The sequence below is a fragment of the Tachyglossus aculeatus genome, chromosome 4 (assembly GCF_015852505.1).
Source record: "Tachyglossus aculeatus isolate mTacAcu1 chromosome 4, mTacAcu1.pri, whole genome shotgun sequence".
In the NCBI taxonomy this organism is placed as follows: domain Eukaryota; kingdom Metazoa; phylum Chordata; class Mammalia; order Monotremata; family Tachyglossidae; genus Tachyglossus; species Tachyglossus aculeatus.
The window spans coordinates 52,499,448-52,511,572 of NC_052069.1; the positions used below are offsets into that span (position 1 = coordinate 52,499,448).

The 12,125-nt window shown below is 40.8% G+C and overlaps 1 protein-coding gene across 1 annotated transcript in view; it reads right to left on the minus strand.

Annotated features, from left to right (window-relative positions):
* The window catches only part of DPYD (dihydropyrimidine dehydrogenase), an 884,509-nt gene that overhangs the window by 595,613 nt on the left and 276,771 nt on the right, over positions 1-12,125 (minus strand). Inside the window, exon 6 of the mRNA XM_038745292.1 lies at positions 5,935-6,131. Within this exon, the coding sequence (XP_038601220.1) occupies positions 5,935-6,131 (197 nt within the window). The remainder of the gene's footprint in view (positions 1-5,934; positions 6,132-12,125) is intronic.

Sequence of the window (12,125 nt, forward strand, 5' to 3'; positions counted from 1 at the left end):
TATGATTGATGATGATGATGATGATGATGATGATGATGTGAGCCCACTGTTGGGTAGGGACTGTCTCTATATGTTGCCAGCTTGTACTTCCCAAGTGCTTAGTACAGTGCTCTGCACACAGTAAGCGCTCAATAAGTACAATTGAATGAATGTCAGTCTGAATAGGAGAAATACTATATAAATATACGTCTATTTCTGGCTTTTTATTCATTAATGCTATTGATCTTTTATGATTCCAATAATCCTTTTCAACCCTTTTTATTTCATGTTCCAAGGCAGAATGAGGGAATGAAAAGAACAAAGCAGGCTGCAACTAGTGATTGTCTATAAATTGGCTAGCGTATCTACTTAACAAGGTTGTCCTTTGATATCATGGGGATTAACCCACCATGTTTTTCACCAGTCACCATAATTCTTTTAAAACTAGTTTGCAGGAATTCACCTGGGAAGCAACAATCTGTGTAGATATATAGGAGAGAGAAGGATAAAGCTTGACATCACATCTTTGAAGCAATTGATTTCAAATACAAAGTTAATTTAATCCTTTTAGCCACTTTGACTTGTTTGCAAGGACTGGAGAATAAAAGGCAACTGCGTAAGTGAGAAAATAAATTAACAGGAAAGTGTTGGAGCTGCAATTACAACTGAATTCCATCCTCACTTATATAGTTCTAAGATAAACGGCCCTCTCCTCTCTTCCCCCTTCTATAGGGAGACTGGCCAAATAACAATAATGATAATAATAATAATAATAATAATAATAATAATAATAATGGCATTTATTAAGCACTTACTATGTGCAAAGCACTGCTCTAAATTCTGGGGAGGTTACAAGGTAATCAGGTTGTCTCACGTGGGGCTCACACTTTTAATCCCCATTTTACAGATGAGGTAACTGAGGCTCAGAGAAGTGACTTGCCCAAAGTCACACAGCTGACAAGTGGTGGAGTCAGGATTTGAACTCATGACCTCTGACTCCAAAGCCCGTGCTCCTTCCACTGAGCCACGCTGATTCTCAAAATCTCAGTAATTTAGACATTAGAGAGTGTTCCCAACAATTAAAAGGTGAAAAATCCCATCTAAAGAATTACAGTAATGATGTATTCCAGAGCAGCATGATCTGGATGAGAAGCAAAAGTAAAACTAAAGGATCTACAATAGAGTTAAATTACCTTCACACCTGAATTGGAAAAGACAGCTCCAAAAAACCTCCATCAAAATTATACTCCTTTTAAAATAGGTCTTATTTAGGAGGAGGGAAATTAAGAATTCATTCATTCATTCAATCATATTTATTGAGCGCTTACTGTGTGCTGAGCACTGTACTAAGCGCTTGGGAATGCAAATTTGTGGTTAAGGATGTCCTTTGTAGTCTGCCAGGATAGGCAAGGATAAAGCTTATGTTGTTTAAATTAGTTTATTCATTCACTGATAGGCATAATTGAAAAGTATACAAAATCCTTCATTTACAGAAGGTGTTAGATTTTTTTTTTCCCTTCATGTCAGTAAAGAGGTGGTATACTGCTCTTTTAAAGGAAACAGGATGCTTCATTTTCAGCAGAATAATAGGACAGACCTGCTACTTTACCAAATATGCCTACACAAAGTGGGTAATTCCCCAAAGGTGACAGTTGATATTTGTAAAATTATTGAGCGGAGTTAAATGACTATCATACCAGAAGATAATCATCACTTGATAAGTAGCAAAACTGTTTTCAAACTAATGTAATTAATCAGGTTTGTTATTCTAGCAACCTGATTAATTACTTTAGCTTAAATACAGTTTGCCTACTTATCAAGTGATGATTATCTGCTCCTATGATAGGCATTCAACTATTCCTTGCCACTCAAGGATTTTGTAACCTTTTATCTCGCAAGGAATCTGCTTAAGGGATGATGTTTTTTCTTTATACTTCTGTACAATATAGTCTTTATATTCATGCTCATTTATCTTGTTTTTACCATCTTACCATTTAAACAATCTTCAGATTCTAAAATATATTAACACACATTTAGAGGTGCCAGCAGACTTGTAAAACATAAGCAGAAATAACAGCCTAGCATAATTAAATTTATTCTGTGTGATCATTAAGTATGAGAAAGTTGCCTTTTCAAAGACTGTCAGAGTAGACATCATAAATGTGAAATATTGAGGACTTAGTTATTAGTTAGAAATGCACAATCATAAAAATATAATTAATTATTTTACTAATTATGCTTTGAAGATCACCAATTTCCAGAAAAGTGTTAAAAAACTTTAAAAAAATAAAATATTAGTTTGCTCCTGTATTCCTTCTATTTGATTTGTTTTATTCAGTCTGTTCATTAGTAACACCATTTTTTATATTGTTTTACAGTCATACGTGACACTCTATAAAACCTCTTAAAATCACGTAAGATACCTTTCCTGACTTTCTCTGTTACCATTGGTTTATTAGCTTGTGATGCCTCTGGGATAATAATATACCCAAATAATTTATAAACTAATTTAAAAGTCTCATGCTGGTGACTTATATAAGATCATTGGTTTCCTGGTCAGGCTAGGCAGAATGGACACAGGGCCTCTGAGAGGCCAACGCAGAAGAGACAAAAAATGGAGTGGACAATAAATAGGATATAAACATAAAGGGGAGAAGGGGAACATAAGTGTGAGAAGAGGAAATGGATTGAAGAGAAGATGAAAAATGAAATGAAGAAAAGGGAAGCAGGAAGGAAAATGGAAAAGAGGTGACAGGGAAGAAGAGAACATACTTCGTCCTCCTCCACCACTTTTTCTTCTCCCATGTCCCTTCATTTTTAGCTCCCCGGCCCAACGATTCTTCCCAGGCTGGGTATAAAGTAGTCACTATTGCTAGGGGCTACTCTAAATAATAATAATAATGATGGCATTCGTTAAGCGCTTACTATGTGCAAAGCACTGTTCTAAGCGCTGGGGGGATATAACGTGATCTGGTTGTCCCATGTGGGGCTCACAGTCAATCCCCATTTTACAGATGAGGTAACTGAGGCTCAGAGAAGTTAAGTGACTTGCCCAGGGTCACACAGCAGACATGTGGGGGAGCTGGGATTCAAACCCATGACCTCTGACTCCAAAGCCCGTGCTCTTTCCACTGAGCCACGCTGCTTCTCAGGAAAGCATCAGAAAAGCAGGGGATTTGGAGGAGTTTTATTTTACAGGAACTTACCAAGCAAACAGGAGGATTCTGAGATACTGCTCAGGGGGCCATTATGAATCAGCATGAGCTAGCAGCACTAAAATTGGATATGGTGTAGACCCCATGAGCAGTAGGTTCCCTCCTAAAGAGAATGGAGGGTTCCCTCGGAGGGAGAAGGGATGGGGAAAATAGATGAGGATTGGCCCATGGGCCTTAAAGGCATATGATGTGGTAAGGGCAAAGAATTACGGGAAAAAAAGCCCAATAGAGAGAGTCATTAAGTGGGCTCCCCCAGGCATAGCTGTGGGACTCTGCTCCTTATGAGAAAGACCGGCCATAGCCTTTGGTGGCTGAATGTGCGATGCTCTGAGAGACCCTGCCAGTGTGGGCCGGAGGACCTCCTGGGAGTCAACTTAGACAGACCATCTCCTGGAGTGCTTACTGGACATTGTGTGGCCTAACAGAACAGAATTCCACTAAAGTGTGCTCTCCGATGACCTCCACTGAGAGCGGCATGGTGAGCTCATCTGAGGCTGACGAGGGCAGGACTGAGGCACCACTTGGACAGGCTGTCCCTGGGGACTGGACACAGGTGGCAACTGGCCATTCCAGATATACACCGACCATGCCAGCCCCTTCTGGGACAGGAACTGTGTCCAATTTCATCATCAATCGTATTTATTGAGTGCTTACTGTGTGCAGGGCACTGTACTAAGCACTTGGGAAGCACAAATTGGCAACATATAGAGACAGTCCCTACCCAACAGTGGGCTCACAGTTTAAAATGGGGAGACAAAAATCAACATACTAACAAAATAAAATAGAATAGATATGTACAGGTAAAATAAATAGAGTAATAAATATGTACAAACATATATACATATATACAGGTGCTGTGGGGAAGGGAAGGAGGTAAGATGGGGGGGATGGAGAGGGGGACGAGGGGGAGAGGAAGGAAGGGGCTCAGTCTGGGAAGGCCTCCTGGAGGAGGTGAGCTCTCAGTAGGGCCTTGAAGGGAGGAAGAGAGCTAGCTTGGCGGATGTTGAGAGGGAGGGCATTCCAGGCCCGGGGGATGATGTGGGCCGGGGGCTGATGGCGGGACAGGCGAGAACGAGGTACGAGAACGAGGTAATCTAATTTGATTAACTTCTATCAACCCCAGCACTTAAAAAAGTGCTTGCCATGTGGTAAGTGCTTAAACAAATGAAATAACAATGATGATGATGATATTAATAATAATTAGCCTCTATTCAAAGGGGTGCTTACTCTAAGGTGGGTGGCTGTCGAGAGAAATCCCTCCTTCCCTCAGCTCCTAGGCCAGCAGCACCGTAGAGAAGCAGCTTGGCCTAATGGATACAGCATGGGCCTAAGAGTCAGAAGGACCTGGGTTCTAGTCCCAGCTCTCCCACTTGCCTGCTGCTTTACCTTGGGCAAGTCACTTAACTTCTCTCGGCTTCAGTTACCTCATCTGTAAAATGGGGATTAAGACTGTGAACCTTTATGTGGGATAGGGACTGTGTTCAACCTGATTTGCTTGTATCCTCCCCAGTGCTTAGAACAATGTCTGGCTCATAGTAAGCCCTTAACAAATACCATGATTATCATTATTATTCTGCCACAGGGGCTGTGTGGTCCTAGGAAGTGATTTTGACCAGCAAGAAGCAGTAGAGGCAGCTGCAACCCCTGACACAAATAACTTTCCTTGGTCACTGACGGGAGTTTCCAGTGCAACTGGATGACACTTTTCCCACCACACCAGAAATTCCAATCCATGGTCCGGAAGGTTCTGTTCCCCCATCAGGATGCTGTGGTGGTAGGGGTGGCAGCTGCTTGCTGATACCATTAGGAAAGAACATTCCTCCTCTTCAGATGGCAACAGTAATAGCTTTCACCACCATTATCACCATAGGTGAAGTCTTCCTTCTAGCCTTCCCCCACCTCCAGGATTTGGGTGGCATGAAAGAACCCTGAAAACATATGAGTGGCTAATCTGTCCAATTTGGGAATTTCAGTTACCTTAGTTATGAAACTAAGGGAGACTGTAACAGCTATGGTAGTATGCATTGAATGTCAAAGGAAAAAGTCATATTCCCCAACATTTTCTTCTATATGCAAAAAAGCAGTAGACTGACAACAAAGTGGACTGAATCACTGGGACTTTGCAGAGAGGTATTTATATGCTTAAAAATTTGCTCTACATTTAATTTCCCTGATCTTTTGGGTGGGAGGAAGCCATACATAAGGTTCTCCCAAGAGAAAATCACAGTGACTTTCCAAAATTCAATATGAGTCTTTTCGTGAAAAGTAATATATACTTGCAAACAAAACTTTTGAAGAGAAGCTAATTTGTATATTATAAAGAACTGAAAATATTTTCAGCCCTCTGTTTTCAATTGGCACACATCCAAACAGCAACCTTCCCTCTAAGAATACTACAACTAATAATGATAATTGTGGCATTTGTTAAGTGCTTTCTATGTGCCTAGCACTGCATTAAGCACTGGGATGGATACGAGGAAATTGGGTTGGATATAGTCCTTGTCCCGCATGGGGCTCACAGTTTTAATCCCCATTTTACAGATGAGGTAACAGACATAGAAAAGGAAAGTGATGCACCCAAGTTCACACAGCAGACAAGAGCCGGAGCCGGGGTAAAATTCAGGTCCGTCTGACTCCCAGGGCCATAGAATTTCCAATTCTTTATAATCCCCGAGGCCACGCTGTTTCCTCCACTGAATACTCTTCTCCACTAGGTATACAAACTATGTGCAGCAATTACCTCAAACCACCAGCATATTCCTGTTTTTCAAAGATAGTGATGTCCGAATAGCCTAGGCGAGCCAGGAAAGAGGCGCAGCTTATACTTGCAGGCCCGGCGCCAAGAAGAGCAATCTTCGCAGAAAACACTTCAGGCATCTTTTCTGGGGGAGGCAGGGAAGGGTTTCTGATCTGTGGGATATTCATAGCTTTGAATACCTGAAAAGAAATAAGATAGTCCAGTTACTACCTTTAAAGTGACTGTGCTATGCATGGTCTCGAAACTGGCTTCGAAGGGGTTTAAAAATCTTTGCTGCCATGACATCACCAACTCAAATAACTGTAAGGGTATATGGAAATTCAAAATCCAGTAAATCCAAGATGCATTTAGGCAGTTAATTGTGACACATATCTGAGCAGTTCAAGCAATTCACTTAGATAAAACAGGCACCTGTTTCATTTTTTTCCTGATGACGACACTTTCCCTACAAGTAAAATGTTTAGGCTCCTTCAATATGCCAACTATATCAATTTATTCTATGTGAAATCCTTGGGGGTTTTTCTCTTCTGTTTTTGATATCCATATACTACTTTTTAATCCTTCAGACATGCCTGCTTGATGACCCTGGTCAGTAATGAATCACTAAAGATCAGCTAGCTAGCTAAGAAATTGATAATGGAAAGGGTATTAAAATAATACAATACATCATACATACAATACATCACATAATACCATGCATCATGTTTTCTAAGACTAATACCCTACAAGAAAGAAATTACTGTTCCAGATAATGCTTTAATACATAGCACAATAGTCATCAAAAGTTCAGATTTGTACATAATCAACTTTAAAAGACATTTATTTTTCCTTCATGATATAAAGATGACATTCTGCAAGGAATATATAATGTGTTTTCAACTTCACTGATTTTAAAATCATCGGCCTTTAGCCTCAAGCTTCATAATACCTTCCAATCAGCAATCGCCCAGAAGAGATCTGTGTGTGTGCTTTCCTGCTTAATTATGAGATGATGCCATAAAACTCAATATATTCATTCACTGTGGTCTGGAATAGACCCAAGGGAGTCCTAAATAATTTTTGAATTAGAAGGAAAAGCCTCTTTCCAGAAAAGAAGGAAAGACCAAGCAATTTATAAAGAGAAAAAGCAAAAGATAAATGAAAACTGAGAATAACTTTTCCAAACAAATTCACCTTCCAAATGTTTTTATATAGAATCTTAGATAAAAGTGAAAACTCTGGAGGATCTTCATAAAACGAAAACTAGAAAAGCTTCTGATTTCAAAAGGCAGGAAGGCAAGAAACACTGGAACATGTGTGTTGCGATTCACCCCCCTCAACCTAACTCAATAGAGCCAACATGAATGACCTCCAGAAATAGGAAGTATAAAAACCTCTGGTCCAAAACCTGACTACGTTAGATTAAAATAAAATGTTCAGCACTTAGTTCCAATTTTAAACTCAATTCTTTCATATTGTGTGCTTTCACTGTACATTTTGGATCAAATATTGTGAGGAATTAGGAGAATTTTTCCAAACATATGTCCATTTTGATTCAGGACGGAACTATAAAATGCACGAGTACACTATTGGTCAAAGCATGCACATTCTAACTTGAGATTTATTTAATGAGGGATTCATGAAGACTGTAACCCCACATAACACTGAATATATTTATGGAAATATTTATTGAGATAGAAAGATAAGTGGTCTTCCCACATCTTGAATGATTCCTCAGTCACTCATAATTTTGCTACAGTGTTTTCCACAAACTCACTCAGTTTATTATCTGTTCTTTTCCCCAGTCGCTTCCAAATTTCTTCTCTTCATTCCTTCAAAATTGAACTTCTAGCTGCACTTCACTTTCAACTTTTCTGCCTCTATCCCCTTGCTCTTGTGGTTCCTCCAACTCAAAAGCCTGTTGTCAAATCCAACAGAATCCAACTCTCCCCATCAATCAATCAATGGCAATTACTGAGCACCTATGTGCAACAGACCTAGCAGAAATGTTCCCTGTCCATAATACAGTCTCATCGAAGAACTCCTGAAATCCCACCTCCATGATATAATGTACAATTTAATATGGGAATATAATAATAATAATGGTATTTGTTAAGCATTTACTATATGCCAAGCACTTTTCTAAGCACTGGGGTATCTAACAAAGACCAATTATGAAGGGAGCAGTGTGGCTTAGTGGAAAGAGCACAGGCTTCAGAGTCAGAGGTCGTGGGTTCGAATTCCGGCTCCACCACTTGTCAGCTGTGTGACTTTAGGCAAGTCACTTAACTTCCCCCTTCTAGACTGTGAGCCCACTGTTGGGTAGGGACTGTCTCTATATGTTGCCAACTTGTACTTCCCAAGTGCTTAGTACAGTGCTCTGCACACAGTAAGCACTCAATAAATACGATTGATTGATTGATTCTCTGAACCTCAGTTACCTCATCTGTAAAATGGGGATTAAGACTGTGAGCCCCACGTGGGACAGTCTGACAACCACTGTATCTATTCCAGCGCTTAGAACAGTGCTTGGCACATAATAAGCGCTCAACAAATACCATCATTATTATTATTATAAGGCAATCAGGTTGTCCCCCGTGGGGTTCAGTCTTAATCCCCATTTTACAGATGAGGTAACTGAGGCACAGAGAAGTTAAGCGACTTGCACAAAAGTCACACGGCTGACAAGTGGCGGAGCCGGGATTAGAAACCACAACCTCTGACTCCCAAGCCTGTGCTCTTTCCACTAAGCCACGCTGCTTCTCAAAAAAGAATAAAAGAATATAAAAGAGTGCTGAGAGCTGGTTTAGATAAATTCCTAAATACTAAAGTTGATTGATGGGTTTCTACAGATTAGGATCTGAGGAAATTAATCCGAAGAAGCCTGGTGAAGGAGATGTGATTTTAAGAGTGCTTTGAATGTGTGAGGAGAGCTGTGATCTTGTTGGTTTGGGAAGAGAGGCTGGTTTCAATCTGGGGGATCAGCATAAGTGAGGATATGTAGGTAATTACATATACCTTGTAGCTCTGCCAAGTGTACGCTGGATGACCTTGGACAAGTAATTTAACTTCTCTGTACCTCAGTTAGCTCCGCTGTAAAATAGGGATCAAGATTGTGAGCCCCATGAGGGACACGGACTGTGTCCAACCTCATTACCTTGTATCTACCCCAGCTCTTAGAACAGTGCTCAATCGATCATCATCATCATCAATCGTATTTATTGAGCGCTTACTATGTGCAGAGCACTGTACGCTTATTGAGTGCTTTCTGTCTGCAGAGCCCTGTTCAAAGTGCCTGGAGACCCATTCCCCATCCACAAGGAGCTGACAGTCTAGAAGGGGAGATAGACATTGCAATAATAATTATAATAATGATGATATTTGTTGAGCACTATGTGCCAAGTACTGTTCTAAGCACTGGGATAGATACAAGGTTATCAGGCTGTCCCATATGGGCCTCACAGTCTTAATCCCCATTTTACAGATGAGGTAACTGAAGCTCAGATATATTAAGTGACTTGCCTAAAGTCACACAGCTGACAAGTGGCAGAGCCAGAATTCGAACCCACATCCTCTGACTCTGAAGCCCGTGCTCTTTCCACTAAGCCACACTGCTCCCTGAATAAAAATGATGATAGTTTTTGCTAGATGCCCCAGCACTTAGAACAGTGCTTGGCATATAGTAAGCGCTTAACAAATACCATTATTATATATTCCCATATTAAATTGTACATTATATCATGGAGGGAGTCAAGAGTGAGGGACAGGCAAAAGGTTGTCTTAGAAGGAAAAGGGAACCTGAGTTTTGAAATAGCGAACGGAGTGGATACTTTGTAAGATGAGGTAAGTTGGTAGAGCATCTTGAAACTGACTGTGATCTTTTGCTTGATCCTGGGAGCCACAGGAAGGAAATGGAAGGTTACAAGGAAAAGCAAGATATGACTGGAACAATACTTCAGGCAGATGATACATGCAACAGTGTGTACTAGAATTTATTCATTCAATCATATTTATTGAGCACTACTGTGCACAAAACACTGTATTTTTTAACGGTATTTATTAAACACTTACTATGTGCCAAGCACTGTTCTAAGTGCTGGGATAGATACAAAGTTACCAGATTGTCCCACATGGAGCTCACAATCTTAATCCCCATTTTACAGATGAGGTTAACTTAGGCACAGAGAAGTTAAGTGACTTGCCCAAAGTCACACAGCAGGCAAGTGGCAGAGCCAGAATTCAAACCCATGACCTCTGACTCCCAAGCCCGGGCTCTTTCCACTGAGCCACACTGCTTGGGAGAGTACACTGCAACAATAAACAGACACATTCCCTGCCTACAAAGAGTTTACAGTCTAGAGGGAGAAACAGACATTAATATAAATTACAGGTATGTGCATAAGGGTTGTGGGGCTGGGACGGGGAGAATGAACAAAGGGAGGAAGTCAGGACGATGCACAAGGGAGTGGGAGAGAAGAGGAAAGGTGGGTGGGCTTAGGGAAGGCCTCTTGGAGGAGATGTGCCTTCAATAAGGTTTTGAACTGGGAGGAGAGTAATTGTCTGTTGGATTTGAGGAGGGAGGGCATTCCAGGCCAGAGGCAGGATGCAGGCGAGGGTTCAGCAGTGAGATAGATGAGATCAAGGCACAGTAAGAAGGCAAGAGAGTTGGGAGGTGAGCAAAGCTAGTCAGGGAGGCTAGCAAGGAGACCGATGGTACCGTTTGTATGACCAGAACAGCTACACACCATACAGGAACAAGTGGCAAGATTAACTAACGGGAAATGGAACAGTGGGAGTGAGGAAAGATATGGAAGAGTCAAAGATGAAACCGAGGTTGTGAATTTGGGGGGCAGAGCGAAACTCTGTTGTTGTTGACTGAGATGTGAACATTAGTGGGGGAAGAGGCTGTAGGGTTAAGGTCAATCATACTTATGTGCTACTTACTGTTTACTGAGTACTGTGTTTAGTGCTTAGGAGAACAGTTGAGTTGGCAGACATGATCTCCTCCTCTAAATTGTAATCAATCAATCATATTTATTGAGCACTTACTGTGTGTAGAGCACTGTACTAAGCACTTGGGAAGTACAAGTTGGCAACATATAGAGACAGTCCCTACCCAACAGTGGGCTCACAGTCTAAAAGGGGGAGACAGAGAACAAAACCAAACATACTAACAAAATAAAACAGAATAGAATACAATTGTTGGCACGGAATGTGTCCGTTTACCATTATATTGCATTCATTCATTCAATCATATTTATTGAGCACTTACTGTGTGCAGAGCACTGTACTAAGTGCTTGGGAAGTACAAGTTGGCAACATATAGAGACAGTCCCTACCCAACAGTGGGCTCACAGTCTAAAAGGGGGAGACAGAGAACAAAACCAAACATACTAACAAAATAAAACAGAATAGAATAGAATTCTAGGCACGAAATGTGTCTGTTTACCATTATATTGCATTCATTCATTCAATCGTATTTATTGAGCGCTTACTGTGTGCAGAGCACTGTACTAAGTGCTTGGGAAGTACAAGTTGGCAACATATAGAGAAAGTCCCTACACAACAACGGGCTCACGGTCTAGAAGGGGGAGACAGACAACAAAACAAAACATGTGGACAGGTGTATTGTATTGTCCCAAGCGCTTAGTACAGTGCACTGCATACAGTAAGCTCTCAATAAATATGACTGAATGATTCATTCTGCCTTAAGTGAGCTTACAATCTAACATGGGAGACAGACAATGAAATGAATTACAAGGTTAATAGTAATTGAATAACCACTGTAGAGTTTAGAATATTGTCTGTATAGCCTGTGTCATTTTTCTCCATCACTGATGGCATACTGCTGGGCTGTATGGTAGGTTCAGTATTGTTCAGGTTGTGTGTGTTTCTGATCTACCGGAATATTGTAGCTCAACAGATTGTGAACCTCAACAAAAACCGCTGCAGTTTAGGAATAGTAAATGTGTATGAATGTGCTCTATGGGCACAAACCCAAGAAAATTCATATGAAAGTCTTTTTCCCTCTCTAGACCGTAAGTTCATTATGGCCAGGGAAGATGTCTGCTAATTCTGTTGAACTGTAACGCTCAAGCACTTACAACATCGTAATTGCTCAATAAATACCGTTGATTCATCGATTTAAGATAAGGAGCTTTGCAAATTAATCACACTGCTGTGATCAGTTAATA